Genomic DNA, 23519 nt, shown 5'->3' on the forward strand with positions numbered 1-23519 from the left:
TTCTCATATAGATAATTAAACATTGGCCTAAATACAGACTAATTATGGTGCCTGAAATAAATCTAACTAGCATGGATCCAGTCTCAATCTGAATGTCCGTCCAAAGTCCAGTCCCCAAATCTTTCCCGCACTGCCATTAAAAGCACCACAATCTCCGCACATATGGCCTGATCAACGGCATAAATTCCAGCTGTGATCTTATTAAACAAATATTTTCTGTAATGCTGAGTAAAATTAAAAAGGTGGTATCATCTAAATGTCCTTCAGTTGGTTTTTTATTCTTTTATGTTAGGTCATTGAAACCTTAATGAAAATCATATGAAATAATACAGAGGTGTCGAGAGATGATAAATTATTATACTGCGAGTGCAACACTGAAATCCCACCGTGACTTTGTTGGTACATCGAGCTGAGAATACATGATACTGAAGAAGAAGCTCTCATCAAATATATTTTTAATCAGTGCTGGCAGATCTAAAATGACTGAGGGCTGAGCTGGACGGATGCTACGACACAATGCCAGTCCCCTCCTACAGTGCCTCGTCTGGTAGTCTATTCAGGTGTGATAGATGACACAAACAAACAACGAATCTCCCACAAAGTCTTCTCCTTCCCAAGATCTATGAAATGTCTTTACTCCCCAGAAATCAAAAAGCAATCCATCATGAAAATTGAAGTGGTGGTTGCCTTGCAACCGTTGGAGAAGCACAGGGCTTGTGAAGGCTGTGGTGTGTGTGCATATGGAAATCTGCAACACTTCTTCGCAAGAATGAGGGCAAAGGATTGTGTTTGTGCCTTTTATTTCAAATCTTGTGCAGCTTTTTGATATGGAAATGGCTGAGGTTACTGTTCAGCTCATTCCCAAGGCTTTGTCTCTTGCTCTCGATAAGCCTTGAGAGAGTAAGAAAGTGAAAGAGATGGGAAATTGGGGCTAAAATAAGAGAATAGAAAGTAGAAAGTGTGTGTTGGTCCGTTTGTGCTTGTGTGAGCGAGAGAGACAATGAGGGAAAGTAGAAGAGAGAGAGAGAGAGAGAGAGAGAGAGAGAGAGAGAGAGAGAGAGAGAGAGAGAGAGAGAGAGAGAGAGAGAGAGAGAGAGAGAGACCTTGTTTGCCAAGGCTGTTGTGTCTCCAATGTGGTGGTGGAGCCACTGCATTGCACCAAAACCAAGGGGAGAGAGAGGGTGTAAGAGTGAGGGGGTGGGTGGCGGGAGAGATAGAAAGAAAGAGAGAGGAGAGGAAAGAGAGGGAGTCAAAAATACAGAGAGGGGGTAACGGCAGTGGCAAAAAGAGACGTTATGAAGACAGAGACAGAGAACAAGAGGGATCGCATAGACGAATGGAGAGGATGCAAGCAAACCTGGAGTGTGACAGAGCGCGTGCGCGTGTGAGAGAGAGAGAGGCACAATAAACCTATTTGCCGTCTATCTAGCTTTAGCTCTCACTGTTGACAATTGGGTCGGGAGGTGGGAAGGGAGGGATGGGCTGGGTAATGGCTAAAATCCAAGATGTCAGTATTTCACTTTTCCATTCACCTTGTTATTCAGAGACATTCCTGATCCCTGCTGCTACAAGCGACACACATCTGCACGCTCTTTGATTACACACACAAAATGCAGGCTGCACATTCTCACTCTACCCATCATCCTCTACACACACCATTAACAAAGCAAGCCAACCAAACACCTATTCGCATACTGGTGGTTTTTGCCATCCATTCGGCGGGCCAGACAGGCGGGCCAGACAAGTGGCCCCGAGCTGAATGAACACAAGGCTGGGAGAGAGAGAAAAAGAAAGAGACGTGCTGGTTAGAAAAGAGAGGGAATGTGGATGCGGGTGAAAAAGTGCTGCGTGTGAAAATCATACTTAAAAATGATTGAGAGCGGGCGTTAACGACGCGTCAGGTAGACATGTAGTAAAGACAGATCGTCCGCGCGGCAGAGCTGTAATGTCTGCAGTTTACCTGGCCGACAACAAGCACATGGTGGGAAAACAAATGACTGCGGAGGGAGAGGATCATAATGTGCCTTCCTCAAATACTCATCGTTAAAGCAACTCCAGAAGCAGTGGGCTTTTGGCAGGCAGATAAAGGGAAGGTCACAGAGACGTGAAAAGAGAAGGTGAGAAAGAGAGCAAACGCCAGAGACGGAAAGAAAAGGAGAGGATTAATGGGTTGTCATGACTCAATCCACTCTTACAGCAACTGTAGGACTGATTCCCAAAATGCATGGTGGCCATGTGTCTAAATAAACTTAGCGCACTTGTAGAAATGGACATGGACGGATGGACAGACGACAGGGCAAAAGAAGGATCTGACACAAAGTTTGTCACAATTTGCCTCCACACAGATATTACAAAAATGATGATAGGTCATTGTGGTGGGAGTCATACATTATGATTATAAACATAAAAATCAATCAACTATTTTAAGAACATTTTTCGTTGTTTCGCTCACTGCCAAAAGTGTATTGGTCAGCTTCTTAAATGTCATCAAATCATCGTCCAAGGTTTTCACTTTACTATAATAGAAGACTATGACACACAGCAAATAGTCACAATTGAGAAGTAAACAGTTTATTTTATTTATTATAATCAAAATTGTAGCAAATTAATGTTTTGATTAATGGACTGTAATGGAAACAATTTATATTGTGTGAATCTAATCATAGTCTACCTGTCGTCCAGAGTTGTCCTCAATTGTTTCATATGTGCTGCCTTCTGAGCGTCAAGACAAATGACTGGAGGAAGAAGTCATTACGTGAGCAGTGTCGAGTCGTCGTAGGTTTCAGGGGAATATTGATATCTGTTCGCATATGACTCTAAACAGTTTTCCAAACACCATTAATCCAACTAGTTATGTTGTACTGTAACTTTGTTCACCCCAAAGCTTGAAATTACATTTTTCACCACCTTGCATGAGTGCATCATTGAGGACAGCCTGGCCCATCTTCAAGTGCATTTGGACATCTCGTAATTACAGCACAAGCTGAGCACACATGAACAACCCAGCAAAGTGGTAAATACACCAGGGAAGTCAGAAGCTTCTTAGTTGCTGAGATATGACATTTATGTGGAGGAGAGGCTGGAAGCCATACCAACAGCTAACAGTAAATGTGATGAATTATTATCGTCGTTGTTTTTTTATTTATGCATCTTACTGTGTTGTTGCCTGGCATTCAACACAGTTTGCCGTTACATGGTGCTATTGCCACGATATAATATATCTAAGTTTTAACTGACAAATGTTTACTTTAGTTATTTAAAAACAGCTTCTATCATCACAGCACATGATGTGATGCTCTGGTCTGTTTATTCCAACAAAATCAAATAGCTTGGTGCTGCTGAAGTCTAAAAGAAAAGTATTATTTTTATCCAAAAGCACAATGCATGTCAAGTCACATTAACATCTCTTTAACTCAGAGGTTGATGTTTATGGAGCAGTTGAAGGCAGCATCAGACACTGCACCAAGTAATTTAAGAAAAGCATCATGTGAAAATAAAAGCAATGTTTACAACACGTCATAGATGCTGGAATATTTTACAAGTAACTGACAGTTTCGGGTTTCGGGCATGAAACGGTCATAAAAAGTTTAATTATACCAAGAAACAAATAGTAACTGTCTAAACTACGACCTGCTGTTAAAGATCTGCTCAGGATCTCCCTCACAAATTGGACGTTGTGTATCTTTTGTTTGTGTTCTTTTTGTGCCAAAAACTTGTTTTGAGAGAAAAAAAAAAAAAGCTCAACATTTTAAAATCTATTGTTGTATTTTATCATTTGAGATGAGAACTACAATGCACTGCAATAAACCTTACATTGGAAAGATGTGAATATACCAAATGAATACGGACCAGTGTTGTGTTACTTGCTCTGCATGCATCACATAATGTTATCGATATTTTAATAATACCGCACTGACAAACACATATCACACAGCTAGAACCACAACTGACTAACAAAACTACAACATAAAGCCATACAGTATACCAGCCACTAAATGTATTTATCTATATAAATGTATTCTACTGGACTTTATGCAAAGTATTCCATGTGTACAATTCCACAGTTTCAGCCATTGTTTATGCATGCATCTGTGTGCATGCATAAGTGAGTGTGAGTGTTTTGAGTGAGTGTTTTGAATGTGCTCTGGTGTTGTTTTCCATGTGATTTTGTGTATTTTGTTGCTAGTCCGTGCAGCATAATTTGAATAAAATGAATACATGAATAAATAAAAGCCCACCATAACAAATACAATGTAATAATGTCTTCCTTGAGTAGGTAAGAAAAATCAAACTCAGAACTTAAAGTGATTAAAGTAATGGGAGAAGCATAACACTAGCAGCAGATGCACTGTTAAGCTCATTAGTGTTATTGCAACCACACTATGCACACACTATGCACACAATCCACCTACTTCTTCAGTATCAAAGTGTGTGTGCCACAGCAAGCATCGCTACATTCTGTTGAGTGTGTGAATATAGCTGTCACATAATTTTACTGCAATGACTGCAAAAAAAAAAAAAAAATACTGTACTGACACTTACCATTTATATTTTCAACACCGCAATTAGCAACATTTTTGATATTATCATTAACTGAAATTGCTTGCAGTACTGCCGAACCCACTGTGAATCAACACGCCTCACTGCAGTTTGACACAACACAGTGTTTTGGGTGATGGACCAACAATACCAAAAAAATACCACTTCATGCCATGTCATTGTTTAAACAGCATGATCAAATCATCACAAGACAATTTGACTGAAAGGGAATAAACACTGGATACTGAATTGTAGCCCATGCCGGTTGAAGACTGCTGAAGATACTGAACAGAGCAGGTGTCTGTACTAACAGAACCCTAATAGCAAGAACTGTTCTAAATACTATTTACAAACAACCTGTAATTCTTTGGTCTGTTTGGAGAACGGAACAGGGTGTTGGTGTGTAGAGAGATTAGAAGATATATTTGTGGTTTGAAGAACCAAAAACCATCTCTATGTAGTTTTACATCTCCTCTCTCAGGCTTCTCTCTGAAGCTCTAGCAACAAGTCAGCAGAGAGGAAGAGGGGAGGCTCTGAGGCTCTCTTCTGATTGGTTGACTGTCTTCTGAGTGATCAAATAAAACTAAAGCAGATTTCAGGTTAACACTCAGAGATACCAAATCCTGCAAGGCTGGACGGTTGATCCGGGTGGGCAGTGCTTGGGACATGGCTTTGTTGTGACATCACAAAGTTACAGAAGTCCTGACGGCTCGTTTTAAGGCTCAGTTTCTGAATACAGGCTGTGTGCATGTCTGGACTGAGCGCTTTGATACTTTCACAGTATTAATATAGAAACCTAGACAATAGATAGACAATATGGGACCTTTAATTGCCCAGGTCTTCTTTTACTCTCCTTTTTACAATGAGAAGTATTTAGAAACCCTGGTTGACCCAGGCCTGCTCTGCAGTCACCCTCTTGACATGTGCAGTGACATGCATGGTAATAGTGATGGAGAGCATGTACCCCCAACCGAGCGCAACGAGCTGACAGAACCTTTGGACTGTGGAAAGAAGTGGGCTGTGGAACAACTCCAGTGAGGTCCTTCTCCCTCTTGCCTGCTGCAGCACTATGGCAACCAGCCCGGTAGCCAGCCAGCCAAAAAGACATTATTAAAATTCACAACACAAAATTCAAATTCAGGGCAAATAATTAAAATTCATTTAGCTAGTGGCACAACTCTTACATCATATATCTTATTTACAGTTCACCTTTTCAAAACCTAAACTATGCCCCCATACCAGTCTCAGCCTCAAACCCTTTCCCAGCCAGAGAAAGACAGAGAGGGAGAGAGAACAGAGTGCAGCAGTCCTGAGGGACAGGAAGGCCTGGTATGATTCCCGAATACCAGCCCAGCCCCATGGGGATCCATGACCTGCATCTCTGGCCCGCTGCTCTCTGCCTCCACTGCCTCAGTAGCTGGAGCGTGTGCTGCTCTCCAAATCAGACCAAAATAACACACACACACACTATGGCAGTGTGTATAACTCTTACATTCTGGAGGCAGTAATATATTCTGGCAACCTATGTCTAATAAATGATCATAGTGACCTATTAAAATAAAGTCTTGTCCCCCGTCATTGCTCTATTCTGCATCTCCAGAAATGTAGTTGATACAAGCATATTTTTTTGTGGGAAACATTACGGCAAACTTTGCTACACAACCCCCGGGTTCAGCTGTTAAGTATGAGCAGAAGAGTCCTGGGAGACTCAGCTGCCCACAGATCCTGATGGTGTTGAGCCGAGAGAGGGCGGATCCCACAGGACCAATAAATAAATTCAGAATGATGAAACTAACTGCAACAACAGGATACGCCGTCTGTGACACATGCAAGGCGAGAATCAAACGCACAATAAAGACAAGCCACTGGGAGGCAAGACAGAAAGCTGAGATAGACTGCCTTCACAGGAATTAGATACAGAGACTTATTATTTCATCCTGTTCAATTCCATGATTTTTACTCTAATGGTAAAATCGTATTGTTTTGTAAATTTTGTGTAAACAGTAGGGCTGCAGCTAACTAAAAATATTTTCATTCTGATTATTTTCTCAATTCAGCTTTTGGTCTATTCATCATTTGTGGCCATTTCTTACAGGATGTTCTAAAAGAGCCCGACGTGCTGAATCGAGTGGGATATTAATGTTGGTGACTATGTGAGAAAACAGAAACGAGTGTAAAGGTTGCAGACCAGCCCGTGTGTCACAGAGTGAGCCGCGCTGGCTTGATCTGTGTGTGGACCTGTGATGGATGTGTCATAGTCAGAGTTGCGTGGTAGAGGAAAATGTTCTACCTCTCCCCACTGATGTTTCTTCTCCTCTGCTCTCCCCCGTTCGTCCCGTGTTAGTGTCACTGAGGTCTGCCCTGCAGCTTGCCTGCATGTGAGGAGGATTTTGTCACTTTCTATCAGTTGGTCCCAATCCCCACACACACACACACACACACACACACACACACACACACACGCACGCGCACACACACACCTCCCCCTGTTTGCAGACAGAGTTACATAATGGCACGACGATTTCTAGGCTAAGGGAGGTTTACTCCCCCTCTTGTGTTGCTACCTTCTTCTCTCTCCCCTGTCTTCTCCCTCTCTCTTACGTCTTCTTCTCCCATCCTCACACACAAGAACACACCCACCCACACTTTCTCTTCACTTGCCATACACTGAACACACACCTTCCATCACACACAAAACACAGACTGTTGTGTAATTCACTGGGTTACTGATCCCTCATCTCATATCAGGTTTTTCTACCACATGATACTCAAGGGAATATACATAGATGCTGGCAGTCTTGATTAAGAGAAAGGACACAACTGCCCCCTGTTGTCTCAGCAGAGAAACGCACACGTCTTGGTCACTGCAGAGCATTTCCTTTCTCACATGCACCCCTCCAATTCATATTTTCTTTAACACATTTTGTACATGCACGAAGCCACAGTTAAAACTACATATATTTAACATATTCATATTTAATTTTTCTAGATTTAAGTTTTGGCTAAGATACCTCGAGCACTCAGCAGCCCCGCACACAGCATCAGTCCTGTGTGTCGCCCATTAAAACATTACATAGGCTGCCCTCTGCTGTCTGCTCAATGTCACCACACCTCTCTGTCAAACCACACAGTGTCCCACCCCGAAGAAGCCTCTGATCATTTGATTCAATTTAAACAGCTCTTTTGAAAATTAGATAGGGACTGGACATACATAGGTAATGGCGTATGAGCTGTATTGATCCAAACTCTATTGATGGTTTGCCCTTTGACAGAAAAAGGAATAACAGGGTGAGTGATGGCGGAGAAGCTATGGCATTTAATGGCTGGCTAGATTACAAATCGATGGCTCTTCTGAGGGAGAAAATTTCAGCTATTTAATGCCATTACTGCAGGAGCAGGACAGATGGGCAAAAAGACAGAGAAACGTAAGTGGAAGGTTAAAGATGTCTCCCAGGTCCACACTAATGTAAACAATAAAGACTTTACATATTGTTCTGGCAGTAACTGGAAAAAGAAACCAAGGCAATCAACCGTTTTGTACTAACTGAAAATGATATGATGATGATGACGTTTTCTACTAATGGATGGTCAAACTGTACTGCCAGTTTCATATTTGGAAACTAATAAAGCAAATTAAAATTAAATTTAAAATTACAGTATTTAGTGCTTTAATTATTGGTTTTTCTCACTCACTACTCTCAAAAATGTCTTTAATTTTTTCCAGCTGAGCAGCCCCTCATTGTAGTGTCCATCAACATTAAGCTAACTTAGTATGTGCTGACATCTATGAGTGTATATGCACAACATAGTAAAAACCTAGATAAATGTATACACAGTGTGGAACTGGGACACAGATGTTAGCCAACAACACTATTACAACTGGGATACCTGATAAAAAGAGGGACCAGGTGTTTTGCAAACAAACCAATAGCTTCCATATCTCCCCACTCCCACCACTGATACAATACACAAACAAACACACACACAAGTTTAAAAAAAAAAAAAAAAAAACAGCATGTATTCATTCAGTCCTCAAAGCTCTGCGTTGCCATTTTGTTGTTTCTGATGTGCAGAGATGGTTTAGCCAGTCAAGCGCTAAAGGTTACAAAATTCAGGCCTGTAAGTGACAAGCTCCCATGTTCAAATTCCCAGCCCAGCTTTGATAATGTCATTGGGAAAGATTCGAGACAAGAGCATGCCAGCATGAATCTCAAGCAGGGCAATCCTTAACCTCTCCTGGTTTACTTAAGGTGAAGCAACCTTCATATAAATATAATTTAAATCTCATTAAACTGCTCTGAACCCTAAGATGTTGACTGATTACCTTTTTGTTTGTAGCAGCCTATAATTACATAACCGTTGAGCTTATTCTATTGCACCCAGAGGTATATTTGTTTCTCTATGCAAACAATAACAGGTGGCAGACAAAATATCCTAAACACTTCATGGAAATGGACTTTAACTCTGCAATAACAATCACTAGAGTCAGTGTTACAAAGGTGGCTCATATTAGACTGAATATCATATTGTCAATTAAGTGTAAAAGCAGCACTTTGATACGTGTCATTTCAAACAACACGAGACAACCCACAGAGCTCTGAAGAAGCCAAATGATCTGGGCTACATGACATTTGCAACTGGTGCAACAAGCAGAGGTGATTTAGTCCCTTCTCATTAAATTATTTTTGTAGCCCCCTATAAATTTCAACGATAAGAGCATTTAGCTGTTCCAAGGAAAAGTCACACATTTCAAACCTAATCTATTTTTGTGGAAACAAAATAAATGTAATGTGTAGTTAAATATATACAAGTAAGACATTTCCTCTTTCATGACAAGATAATGTCTTGATAAATATTCCATTACAGCCCTGATCAGGAGTCCGCACTCTTCCCAGGAGTGACTAAAAGAGCCACCCCACTCTATTAATCCTACAATAGGAGTCATCCACAACAGGCCTTTGTGACTCAATATCTGTGTTCACCATCGGACTGCACCGCTATATCAAAGAGGTTGTCTATTATTTACATGGTATTCATTACTGCACTGGGGCAGAAATGCCTGAATAAACACACAAACAATCCTGCATCTGGTCAAACAACAGCTCATGGAGGCACAATCCCTGGCAGCTACTGCTGGATGAAATGCCAGTCAAATTTGAGCGAACAACAATAATAATAATAATAATACATATAAGTCTGTTGATATTCTTGATTTTTCCTATTATCAGTGATTCCACAAAAAGGCTAAAACCAAGAACCAAGAATGTATCGTAGTAACCCCTATTGCCTCTGTACAGCCTGATACAGTTGACGGCTCTGTGCCATAGATCTCCATTGTTGGTCCAAAAATATTAAAAACACATCAGCGAGCCAGATGGTTACATTGGGAGACATGTTCCTTCATTACTACAGTATGAACATGGGCACTGTAGTTTATCTTGAGTCAGTCCCACCTACATCATCCTGTCCCCAACAAATTCACAAATTACTCCTGTTATATTCTATATATATATATATATATATATTTTTTTTTAATATTTATTTATTTTTTAAAGATGAAAGTATATATTTATGATCCGTTTTTAAAGATTTACTTCTTCAGGCTTGGGTGTGAGAGCCACAGACAGGCTGGGAAAGTCAGAAAATATAGAGGGATGAACTGAAACATTATTTGATTGTCGTTGACAACAAGAAAAACACCGAATATTGCCGGCCTCATCCTAATGCACACCACGTCTGCTCCACTCTACTCTGTTTGATGGACAAAGGCCACCAAAAACAAGATGAAACCGCAAATAGCTGAAAACAGAGAAATACACTGTTTAAATTAGACTGAAAGGAAGTGTATGGGGAAATTGCACACTCCTCTTATGCTACAATTCCATTTGTTCCTTTACGCACACAGTGAGCTCTGTGTATAGATTCAGAATACATTTTAAAATTGATCGACACACAAAAACACACATACAATGTCTTGTTTGGAGATGGACGGTAAACTCAGAGAGAAAAAACACAAATATCTGATTTTGCTGCTGTTGTGAGGTTATGACGTTGTGTTGCTGTTGTGATTATGGCTGCTGTTGTCACTATGCTGTGTCATTCTCCTCTGGACTGCATTCGCCTAGAAGGAAAAGGGACATCCTGACACAGATTAAAGCTCAGCCAAGTCGGCCTCTCTGCTCATGGACCAAAACACTGAGGACAAATTGGGTTACGGTTATTAACGTCAAATGTCTGCATCTTTGGTTTTAAGCTCTACTGATACAATAGTTACTGTCAATAAAACTAAACCCCAAGTACATACAAACAGAAGCTCACGGACACATTTTGAACTTGTTTCAGCAATCATGGCTTGGTAGGAAACCGAAACCGCAAGAGTCGAGTACGAGGAGTGCATAAATAATTGACTGTGTTATAAAAGAGACCACCCAAATTGGCCCAAAATAGTTCAGACATACAGAGGTCTGCTCACTCGTGTCAAAACTGCATTTAGTTTAGGCAGTTACACTGAGCAGGATGAAGGGATTTGAGCAGATTAATTATTGTCTTTAAGCTGCTCTTTTCAAGACTTTTGTACTAACAATTGATCAAATTACTACATGTAATGTGAAAGGTGTCCCTTGTGGAAAGCCAAATCCACAGATAATTATCACTCATCTCTGCAGCTCCCCTCAGCTCTACAGAATGTTTTAGCCTCTTTCAGCTCGCTGTTTTGGATTTACAGCATGAAACTTGACTGTTTTGGCGTAAACCTCATTTACAGCCACGACCGACGGATATTTTTCTTGGGAAAAAGTTTGGACGCACCCACTCTAAACTACCTTAGTGACTTAGTGGAGCATTTTGCAGCAGACAGATATTTCTCTCAGGAGGTGATGGAGACCAAGCAGAGCTAGAATATTGGACTTAATATTGGACTTTCATTCATCAGGCGGACAGAAACAAGACTCCAAATTAATGTTTGTTGCTCTTTGTCTGCTGGGCGTGTGAATAAGCACACCCAGCAGCTTTCTGTTACATATTAACTTTATGTAATTCTTTTCCATTTACCATTGATCTGTTGACTAGTAAGAATCGTCCTTGTCCAATAAACTAATAAAATAAATAATATGTCAATGTTGTGTTCACAGCTCGCTGAATCCAAGTGGTTAAAAAAACAATTAATGTTGTTTCAATAACAATAATGTTTACAAAAAAAAAAGTATCATTGTTGTCAGGTTCAAGTTCCAATTGCAATTCTCTCCAAAGCAGGACATCGCAGTTTGTCAAAGGCTACACCATTTTTCTGAATTAGAAGCAACACTGTAAAACAGCATGTCAGTCGTGATTTTAAAAAATGTGAGGTCTCTGAATGACATGCAAGTTTTAAAGCTTCCCCTACTTTGCCAACAGCTTGGTACGTAACATCCAGCCAATCCTGAACCCCTCTGCAGCCCATTGCACTGAGAAGATATATCTCTTTACACCACTGCAAGGTCAAGGGCGGAGAGGGCGCTTGGCAGCCAGACGAGGATCTTCTGTAGCCAGTCATCAACCACACTGGCTGGCTGAGCCGACTGAGCTCACACCTCCCTCTGGATCAATAGAAACAGAATCACGGGTCCAGGCCAAGGGGGAAGAATTCAGATATTGCTCCTGTCCAACAGCAAAAATAAGACCATTTCTGAAGGGTGCTTTGGTAGACACTGGAATTATTATTACGCAGCAGGAAAATGACAACATTGGCATAATGACATTGATAGATTCAGACCTGTACACAAACACACGCTTTCAAGTGCAAACTATATTTACACAAACCCTCTGTTTCAGCTGAATCAATTCACACACACACAAACAAACACACACAATATGGAACAACGCTTGACACTATCTACACCGGTAGACCCATTATTGTGCACTAGCTAGAGCTGCAACGATTAGCAGATTAATCAATTAGTCAATCAACAAACAATTGCTATTTTGGTGGCAAATGTTTCTCAAATATGAAAGTTTTCTGCTTCTATTTGTCTTGATAGTAAACTGACTATCTTTGTGATTTGGACTACTGTCACATAAAACAAGGATATATGTCACCTTCAGCTCAAGGAAATTTTGATGGACATTTTTCACCGTTGTCATTAACATTTTACCGACAGAAAATAATCAATAGTTTAATCTATAATGAAAATAACTGCTAGTCGCAGCCCTGGTACGTATTTCTATCAAACTTACAGAAGCAATAAGAAATTTCTGATTAGGTATACAAATTTGATGTTCATCTATGATTCATCTTTTTGTTCTATTACAACAATTTCAAGGCACACAGAACAAAAAACAGTTGAGAGAAAATATCACACGATCCGAGCAAGAGATTGATTTCATAATAGTACCTGCTCGATCTGAAGTGTTTTCACCTCACAGCAAGACCATTTGCGAGATAACTCGTGAAAATGTACTGCATCACCATGGCAACCAGCAAAGTGGATGCAGAGACACTAGTCTCCACAAGGCTGCAGCTCAGCAAGAGCATAGCATGTATGAGGGAAAGTCCTTCAATAAAGTGCTCCCCATCTCTTAAGGGGAACACAAAGAAATTGTTATATTTGTTCCTACTGACCCAGGCAGCCATATTCCTGTCCAGAGGAATGATTGATACACACTGGGGCATTTGAGTGGAGAAATGCTGAAGAGGCATTTATATGTTAATTCACCTGGAGAAGGAGAAGGTGGCATGTTGTGAACCTCAAAGGCTGTCTGCATCCACACGAAGCAGTGACGGGGAGAGCTGGACTGGTAATTAAAAGCTTTCATTCCTCACCTAAGCGGCTAGCTGGTTTAATAGTAGAAATCAGTCAGCACTTCTGAACCTTAGCGCAGCACGAATGATGTCAGGACAAGGGGATGACATGTAATATATCCAGTGAGAAAGGCAAGTATAATACCATAAAGTGTAAGGACTGAGGGGAGTGATGTAACTTCAGAGACAGACTTAAAAGGAACTAAAAACATCCATTGTTGCAACTGCTCACATGTTTTATAGTGTTTGTTGTCAATCCAATAATGCTGGTCACAGTTTTATCCTGTGTATAAAGAATTAAACTGAATGCCTAACTAGGCAGTTTAAGGGTACAGTACTTAGTAGACTTCAGAGCAAAGCACAGAAACTAAGCAGCAGCAAATCTAGAGCTGAAATAAAAAGACGTTTATGGGAATCTAGGGAGGTAGGCCAGTAAAGCTGAAACGTCATTAATAAAGCAGCCTTTATAGTTTAAGCACAAAATGAAATGTATTGATTAATTTGCAGATAAATCTTTATTGCACTTGACTGGCCCTGAATGATTGCACTTTTCCTAATGCTAATCACTGGTAATAGTAAAGGCCTCCATTCCTGGCCCAGTGGGAATTTCAGCCACCACTTGGACTGCACTGCTGCATTCAATTCAGACAATGACTGACAAGGACCTTGATTATTTCAATCAGGCGAGTTGGTGACAGGATTGAACCACAATGGCACTGGTTCCCAGGAGATAGGGCTGGGACTACTGGAGGAAATTGGCATGACATAAGTGCAGAGCTGAAAATACAGAGGTTTGATTGATTATTCGCTCCCCGATCAAATCCCCTCCTTATGATGGGCACTGGATTGGTCCTGTGTTTTATGAAATTAAATAGGCCTACGCACTAAACTCAGCCACAAAAAAAGCCAGATGACACACGTTACGGGCTATCATTTTATAAAATCTGATCTTATCTAAGCCAAGGCACCATACTGAATTATACTTGATATTGATATCTCCTTTTTAGCACTAGGAAAGCAAGTAGTTTCCCTGTGCACATAGTGGTTTCAAGTGGTATGTCAAAGCTTAGGTATAACATCTTGGCTGCTTGAATATAATAGTGTATAAAGCCTGAGAATCCGGTCACAAGTTAGGTTAGGGTTAGGTTTTTCAGATGGAGAGATGAGGAGCACATAGGCTATCAGTTGTCTGACAGTTGAGGGGTTATAAGGAAATAAAATGCCCTTCGGAGCAACCAATGATGACTTGTGCAGTATAAATGCGTTTGAATGGATGCAACAGTAGGAGCAACATGTCTGAGTCATTCAACATTAACAGACCATATGAAAACAAAGCAAAACATAACCCCATCTGCTTGTCAACATATGCATGCAACTTCGAATATGTTGCACAATGCACTTGTAACAATACAATAATTGTACAAAAAAATATATATATATAAAAGGAAACGGCAAATTTTGTGCGCTTTGCAATGCCTGTTATTGGACAACCCGTACCCTGTGAGGCTATTCAAAATTCAAGTCACACACATCTGTCCACAGACAATGTGGTGTCACTGAACAGCAGTCAAGCATCAGGACTGCTAGCATATAGCCCATAGCTAACAAACAGCGTTAGGATGAATGAAGCCGGCGTGAGTGTCCGTACCTTTCAGCACCACCACGACCTCGGTGCCGGCTGCATCTTCTTCCTCCGCCCCGCCGCTGGTCGTAGGCTCGTCTCCCTCAAACAGCTGGTTCACCTCCCCCTGGATGTCTGAGGGGCGCCGGTCGCCGTCGCTCTTGGAGACGGTGAACCTCTGGCTCATGGTTGTCGCCGGTGAGACAAGCCACGGGTCTTCTTGCCACGGTGCGGGCTGACGTGGACGGACAATGGCAGTGAAAAATGCTCTCGTTTCTCTTCGTATGGTAGCCCACCTTCAACGCCTGCTAAGTTCACCTCCGACTACTCTGACCTGGGCGACCAACTGCTCTTTGTCAGGTAATCAGATGTGTAATGCCGAGTGGACCATCTCATCAACCGGTGTCTGCTGGCTGCCGCGCACCTGGGTCCTAAAGCCGATTGTTCACCGTTTGTGGCGCCGTTTTAAAGACAAGGTAAACACACTTTTTTAAACCACACGAGCATGCAAACACATGAGAAATGCATTCCTTAATTATTAAAATTAAACGTTATTTTATATATTTTTTAATTGTGGCATCCAAAGAAATGCAGCCCTCTACGCTTCTGAGTTGGCGTTGCTAGGCAACCACAGAATAAGCTAAAGCTGTCAGTCACTCAACCAGCTGCAGTTTATTAGTTACTAATTAAGTTATTTTTGCTGCAACGACAGTTTAAGTTTTCAAAAGCAATGAGAACACTTAAAGATATATAAAACAAAACAAAAAAATTAAAGAAAAAAAAAAAGAAAAAAGAAAAAGAAAACAAATCCTGATTAAAAAGTCAGGAAAAAAAACTGTCTGCTGTCGAGCCTGGATTACCAACCTTACAAAGTATAGGAGTTGGTCAATTATAACTTCCCAGCCAAGGCATGCAGTGGCTATGCAAGCCATGGTTGGTGCCCAAGGCTGGATAAACAACCGGGCAAAGTGGGAAACCAGTGGGAGATGTATTCAGATCCTCCCTAAGTGAGAGTAATAATACCACACTGTGAAAACACTCCACTAGAAGTCCTGCATTCAGTCATAACCTTACCTAAGCAAAATTATGTAGCCCAAGTTTCATCAGCAAAATGTGCTTTAAGTATGAAAAGTAGTCATTGTGCAGTAAAATGGTCTCATCAGTGTTTTACTCTTACATCTGATATTTTGGATTAATATTATTGCAGGATTTATGTGCATCAAATATATATACTGTTGGGTAGCATATTCCATAAAAGCACCAGAAGTTTAGCGTCGCTGTCCTGTGAGAACCATGTATCTCTCTAAAAAGACTTTTCATGAGCTTGGAAAAACAGCACTGTTTTTTCAGCTTTTCGACAATGCATTTACCAGATAATCCAAGAGGGGTTTCAAATAGTTTATTTAGTTTAAGAAGTAGAAACATTTTCTCAACCCATAAAAGAATACTCAATCCTGCAGTTTATCACAAACATTCAAAATCAAATTCCTTTAATTTAAAGAAATCAATACTTATAAAACCTCTGTCAGAATCATATTATCATATCATCTCTTATTAGAGAACTACTAAGCTGCAACCAATGATCAATGGCAGTTCATTTTTTTCATAATTATTAGATTGTTTAGTGCATAAAATGTTAGAAAATAGTGGGAAATGCCCATTGTTATCCCCCGAATGTCAAGTTAACAAAGCAGCAAATATTCATTGTACATGAGTTCAAGTATCTGTGGGTCACATTGGCCTCTACATTATCCTTTAATAGTAATGCGGAAAAGGTGTCAAACACCGTAAAATTGAATTTACTAAAAAAAAAATTTACACATCGAGTAATGTTTTACCAGCTGGTCATTTACAAGAGAAACAAAACCACAAGAGAATCAATAGAATCACTTGTCAAGAAAGCCATAAAAGTTTTAGATAAATAAAAAAAACACCCTCATTTCATTATTACGTTACACTGGAAAAATATAATCTATTGAGTTTTGAGAATCAATTGCATGGACTTGCCCCACCACCTTTAAATTAATTCATTAAAACAAAAAACAATTGTACTTTTTCAGATTTAGTAGTTTTTGATGTGAGGGAATATTTATTATAGTCATGCCCTAGTGCATTTACCATAAATTATTCCAGGTATTCTGAGCCCAATCCCTGACAATACTGTAGTAAGAATTAAGTTCATCTGTAAAACAGTGATGCAGCATTTTATTTAGTCTTTGGGAAACCATGGACCATATTTCTGGATTATCAAGGTCAAGGTCGTCTTCAAGTGTGCAATTTTCAAAGTCTGTGCAGGGGAAAAAAAATGGACATCACAATTAATAACAACCCCAAAATAAATTTCACCACAGTGTATATTGCGCACTGTGGTGTACCAAAGTTGACGCTGCTGAGAATAAATGGTAAGATTCACTATCTGTATATGACTGTAAGGACACCTTACTGTACATGAACAAGTCTCCATGTCTCACCGTTATATGTGTTGAGGACCTCCGGTTTGTACCCGCCAATGCAATTTGTCTGTGACTCAAACTCTTTCATCTCAGCAGCAGTGACATTCTTTCTCCTACCTGTTAAACCGGTGACAATATTTGAGATGAAAGCCTTGTAATGATATTCTGTCTCAAAATGTCTGCAGTATAAGGTATTCAGTTTAACCCACATTAATGCACATGTACAACATTTTACATATTTATATTATATGCTATTAAATGCCTTAGATGCCTTAGAGATAGAGGTACACATTAACAACAGAGAATTAGTTAACATAATTTTAGTCATGTTAGTGACATGGCTCTCGGGTGGCAATATGAGTCTTTTGGTTAGTCCACCACTTTGGACCAGACTGAACAACTACCGGATGATTTGCCATGAAATGTTGAACAGACATTCATGTCCTTCTCTGGATGAATTGTACTGATTTTGGTTATCTCTTATAGTGGCTATAACTAATATTTTACCTTAACAATATATCAAATGACAATGTGAAAACAGTGTTATAATGTGATCGGGTCAGTGATGAACCCTCAACCTGCCATTCCCCTTGGCCTGACAGAGCTTTAGCATGCCTTTCTGTTCATTGTTTTTCTTTCTGGCCCACAACTTTACTTTGCTATATCCACTTGAAAGTTGATGAGTGCTGTGTTCACAACTTGTTTCCACTGCCCCCAAGTGGCCACAAACATCAGTTAATGTAGGTTTAACTTTTCATGTAGTGCTATCAAGTTGTCTAGATCTTTGGTTTATGACTATATACCTGCAAAACTATCACATTCCCATCAGCCCCGGTTTAATGACCAAATGTTGGCATGCTGACACATCAAACTAAGATGGTGAGGACACAGATGGGTTCACTCAATAGACATATTAAACTGGAAGCACGAGAGCCTTGAGACTAAATCTGGATTAACTGAAAGATTTTTAGGCCCAGCTGACTCTGGAAGAACACAGTAAACAGGACAGTATACCTGCTTAACACCAGCATGTTAGCATTGTTATTGTGAGCATGTTGTCAAGCTGTCTTTAGCATTTAGTTCAAAGCACTGCTGTGCCTAAGTGCAGCCAATTTTGTCCTTACTCATAAGTAGAAGAATAGAATAGTCGTCACCACCCTTCATAACAAGACAGTCAGGACACCCACTTTGCAGAAGCACTAATAGATCTTCCTTGGAGTCATCTATTGGAAACATCAAAAGAATGCGGATGAAAATAATACATTAAATGTTTTACATTACAAGTATAATGTCATAATGAAATTAACAATTCATCTGCATTAAAATGTAGAAAATACAACACTTTATACTACAAATGATTTCAAAGCCTATAACAAATCTTAAATGTATCCCAGTTTTAGCATAATGTCAGCATTGTTCAAAATGTCTAAAGCAACAACATTAAACATCGGTGCACACAGTATATTAAAAAAAAATCTTACCTGTGTCAAATATAGTGCCATTCCCATACAATAATGAAGAAGTATCGTCACAAATTCCCAACCTGCCAAGGATTTATTAAAAAATTAACAGACAGAACTTGACTGATTTAACAGCTACACAGGGCATGGTGATGTATGATGCACAAATGCACTGACTCTATAAAGCATCTTACTTTTAAAGATTCATGCCAGTAAAAAGATTTCTTACATTCCAAACCTAAGGGTGGCGTTATAGATGTTTGATGTATCAGTTGCGGTAATGTCAACAGCAAAACTGGGCCATAAAAAAGCATTCATAAATCCTTGAAAAAAACAGGTATTTGAGGACATGGCTATAAGGTACCATCGCCCAGAAATCTGAAAGAACAGAAGAAAGGAATTTATGTATTTTGACTTCAATGTTTGGCAATAATCTGAAACCTTCAATGTGAATTGTTTTGCTCACAACACATTCCAGGAAAGAGAAGTGTAACACAAATAGATTAATTAGGTTCAATTTAATTTAGTCTGATAATGCTGCCACAAAAATACATTGTTATTTATGAATGTGGTGGGAGACTTACATCTGGATCTTTGTCCACTGGCTTCAGCAGCTGCTCACAGGCCAGCGATGCAGCCTGGCACACTGAGGTGATACTCAGCACAACAACAGCAATACACAAAGTCTTCATCATGGCTCTGATGCCTCTCTGCCTCTGTCTGGTCTGTCTTATATTGATATCACTGACCAATTATTTTATGCCTCAGCCTCCCACCCCCTGTTTGAGTTGATACATTACAAATTACGGTAAACCAGATGTTAACCTTGAGTGTTATGCCAACAAAACCTAATATTTGCTCATCAAACACACTGTGATGGAACACAGGCCAAAACAGGAATAAAGCGACATCAATGATGGTTTCATTTCTAACAACTATCCAATAACTGTGTCTGTCTCAAGAAATCACTCAAACTGACTTGAACCTTGTGGTAACACTCAAAAACCATGAAACCATATCAGCAACTAGCTAAGGATCTGAAAATGGAGATAGGGGGAGGCTATAAAACATAGCCAGATCAACAGAGTTGCCTACCTTCATCAAACATCTTAATGGAACCACATCAAGTTTGACTGTGCTTCAAATTTCAATAAACTGGTAGGTTTGGGGTACATTCAAATTCACTGTCGAGAACATTGTCATTTCAGTGAGAGGAAATCATTACAACAGATGCACAAAGTCTCTGGTTCATCGTGATATGCATAAAGGAAAATGACATGGAAACAACATTTTCATCATACAAAGTTTGTTTATTCAACAATTCACAATGAGCCACAGCAAGTATGAAAGCTCCAGAGGTGATGATACATCACAACAACAACTTGTAGATTCCCACAAGACACACTGTACTCAGAGAGAGTAAGGGAACATCTGTCTTTATAAAAGACAAACAGTTTACAATATTGGAGGACACTGTAGTCACTGTCCTTTGAGAGTTTTTTTCCAAATGGATTAAACTTTTGTGATTACTGAACAAAAGAAACTGTTAAAATTGACCACAACAGGTCAGATTCTTAATAACCAAAAAATGTAGTTCATTCTCTAAAGTAAAACTTATATTGTCACTGGAAAACTGTGACAATGTGACATTAAAGAAACCTTTTACAATAAAAAGATTAACATGTTGATCTTAAAACAGATCAGTTTTGAGTAATCACATAAAGTGAGAAAAAGTCAATCATGACAAAATGTCCATAAACAGGACAATCAAAGTTTTTGATCAAAATGATGATCAACACTCAAGAAGTAGTATACTTCATTTCATGTACCACCATAACGTGATAAAAGCTATTTATCATAGTAAAAACTCATTTACTTAATGTTTGATATGATTCATGCACCATGCATGACATTGGTTCATTCTTAATATGAGAGATAATGTCACTCTGTTTCACTATTTCCACAGGAAATGATGTTTTTCTTAACAAGAAAGTTTGAAATAGACAAAAGTATATAAACAGCCTCCTGTTCATACAGAAGAACAAGTCCTTAAATTTCATAGAATTCAGTTGCAGTAATCTTTGACCAACATGGTCATCTCAGTTTGTCTGGTAGTAAGTCCAGTCTGTAAGTGTCTACCACGGCCTCCAGAGGGCGCTGTTGACTGGCCTGTTTTCTTTGGTGATGCTGGTCTGGACTGTGGAGCTCAGGAGAGAGAAGTCAGCCTCCATCAGGTTCTTCACAGAGGAAGACTGCAGCTTGTTGACGAGGTTCAGCAGTCTTCTCTGCTGTTGATTCTGCTGCTGCAGCTGTGTCAGGAAGCAAACTGTCATCTCCAGGATGTCTGCTTTCTCCAGCTTAGAGTCTGGCTGCTGTTTGAGGAAGTCTGGACCCAGCAGAGACTTGAGCTGCTCAATGCTGCTGTTGATTCGCTCTCTGCGTAACTTCTCCACCAGAGGTTTTCTGAGCTGCAGAGAGAAGAACAAAGTCATTAATAAACATATTCTGGAGTAAAGTGTTAGCATTAACAAATACAACTTGTCATGAATGAAGATTGAGTCTCCTTGAATCTCCAATTTACCTTGTGGGTCAGAGTCAGATGCTCCTGAGAGTTGGTCATTGGTGCAGTGATTGTAGGTGCCATGGCTGGATCTGTGTGCTGTCGAGGTCTCTGTAGAGAGAATCTGATCTCTGCTGTCTTCATGCCTCCTATTTATAGTCCCACATCTCCATATGAATGTGTGGGTCTTGGTCTGGCTGGAGTTTCTCACAGTCTCAGCCAATGAGAGAGCTTGGTGAGACAAAAGGACATGTGGAACAGCAACTTGCTAAAGGTTGTTACATCGCCTCAGGGACAATAGTTAGATCTCAGGGGAACAGTTAACTGGGGGGTGATGGAGAGAATCACAGAGCTCTGTGTGAACCTGGGAAAGTGGTGACCTTGTAGAGAGAGCAGATGACGCTAGGATCAATGACTTTGACTGAGCACACGCTCATTTTGCCATCACACGTGAAGGAGAAAAACATTCATGCTGTAATTAATGAATTACACTTCATGAGAATAAATATGTAGAAAAACGAAGATGATTTTTTTTCCTTTTTTCCAGCACTTATAGAGCCACAGCATAACATGTAGCAGGTAAAAATTATCTATTTTTTGAATTTCATAATTTAGCTAGTTTAATATTAAATGTTATACAACTTGATAATTTCATCTTAAATTTTGATTCATCAAAAATGCATCATTTAGTAAAAGCAATACCATAAGATATCATTGTCCATTCATGTAATTTAAAATAAACTTAAGACAGTAATCCTGCTGCTGCCCACATGTAGCGGAGTCTTTGGACACGTGCCGCCTTTTAGTCAGTGTGTGTAACAAGCTGAGCTCAGTTTCCCACACTGACTCCCTGAGCTGTGGTCAATGAACAACAAAGGGACTTCAGTGACAGATGCTGGCTGTGCGTTGTTATAGAAACAGAGCCTGAAATCACCGGCCATCTGGAGGGAAAGGATCCCATTAGCTGGCAGTGACAGTTTGTAAAATTGAGTATCAACAAAGTGATTTGGCATCTCACATTTCCCAGATGTAGTCATTACTTTACATTTTAAACTTCGAGTCATAATCATGTGCCATTACTGACCATGGATCAAAACTTTAGCTCTATACATGTAGGTGGGAGGTTTCTGAGGGGTAGCCTACCCTGATTGTCTCATGAAGTGTGCCAAATCCCTTTAGAGAATTACTTTACTGTTGGTGGAGTGGATGTCATTCATAACTGCTCTCCAGAGCTTTCCCACACATGGTGCATTAGCAGAAGAGAGACATGTGCCTCTCTACAAATTGACTTTTTAAATATTGTGGCACAGCAGTGTGTGGGCAGCAGGGATATTCGGTGAGATGCACAGAAAAAATAATTACTCCTGACAGTGAAGATAGGTCATACAATCAACGCGAAAAATTACAATTAGGCCTAATCACTTCACATTTTAGACACTTACATAGTTAATATTGAAAAATGCTAAAAAAAATAAAAAAATAAAAAAAAAAAAAATAAATAAATAAAATCTCTTTGTGTGTTGGGTTGGGATCAGAACATCAGGGCGGAACGTCTGATTATGTGTTTGTCCACTCGGGTTGTAATTAATGTGACAGGAAGTAAACACTTAAACCTTTCCCGTTTAAAAAATGACTTCGACGGCTAACAGAAAATTACCATTTAAATGGCCTTTAAAACTCTTTGTGAGTCAAAGTTTTCTCCAACATTATGGAGGCCAGGTAGTTGTAGCACCTGAAGAAACATATGAAGACGAAAGTGCAGTCAAGTCAAGTGAAGATATCGTTAAACGTTAACGGCTAACGTTTGTCAGTTGCAACCTGCTAGCCCGACACCTCCAACCCAAAAACACTGGTCGTGGTTCTGCTGCGCTTTGCTCGGTCTTCTATCAACATACCGATGATTTTTGGATGAACAAACCAAGTCTACTTATTTAAAGCTCTATCCGGCGACTTTACACAAAAGGCAGAGGGAAATAAGTTTGTTTGAATCTTAAAAATCGTTTCTACTGTTAATGATATTATCCTCAAACGGTTCACCGCCGACGCTTATACCTTCAAGTTTCAGCGGTGAGTAAAGCTTTATCGTTGAAACCCACTTTTAAATTTGTGA

The 23519-nt window shown here is 39.9% G+C and overlaps 3 protein-coding genes across 4 annotated transcripts in view; all 3 read right to left on the reverse strand.

The window, feature by feature from the left end:
• slc12a5a (solute carrier family 12 member 5a) overlaps positions 1 to 15349 on the reverse strand; it is a 153737-nt gene extending 138388 nt beyond the window's left edge. The window contains exon 1 of one of the 2 annotated variants that reach the window (XM_056396249.1): positions 14964 to 15349. In XM_056396249.1, coding sequence (XP_056252224.1) covers positions 14964 to 15123 — 160 coding nt within the window. In that variant the 5' untranslated portion in view covers positions 15124 to 15349. The remainder of the gene's footprint in view (positions 1 to 14963) is intronic. The other variant, XM_056396258.1, reaches the window with a different exon arrangement.
• A 971-nt stretch (positions 15350 to 16320) lies between these two features.
• On the reverse strand, positions 16321 to 19578 carry LOC130181871 (uncharacterized). Its single transcript, XM_056396346.1, has 6 exons — positions 19434 to 19578; positions 19079 to 19227; positions 18871 to 18932; positions 18514 to 18612; positions 17408 to 17506; positions 16321 to 17223 (listed from the first exon to the last, which is right to left on the reverse strand). The coding sequence occupies exons 1-6, from the start codon at positions 19542 to 19544 to the stop codon at positions 17051 to 17053; spliced, it is 693 nt and encodes a 230-aa protein (XP_056252321.1). The 5' UTR covers positions 19545 to 19578; the 3' UTR covers positions 16321 to 17050.
• Positions 19579 to 20144: 566 nt separating this feature from the next.
• On the reverse strand, positions 20145 to 22806 carry LOC130181876 (transcription factor HES-7.1-B-like). The gene is made up of 2 exons (XM_056396357.1): positions 21431 to 22806; positions 20145 to 21317 (listed from the first exon to the last, which is right to left on the reverse strand). Exons 1-2 carry the CDS (start codon positions 21551 to 21553, stop codon positions 20985 to 20987), a joined length of 456 nt encoding a protein of 151 aa, XP_056252332.1. The 5' UTR covers positions 21554 to 22806; the 3' UTR covers positions 20145 to 20984.
• Between the last annotated feature and the right edge of the window lie 713 nt (positions 22807 to 23519).

The sequence above is a fragment of the Seriola aureovittata genome, chromosome 2, assembly GCF_021018895.1.
Source record: "Seriola aureovittata isolate HTS-2021-v1 ecotype China chromosome 2, ASM2101889v1, whole genome shotgun sequence".
NCBI classification, from domain to species: Eukaryota; Metazoa; Chordata; class Actinopteri; order Carangiformes; family Carangidae; genus Seriola; species Seriola aureovittata.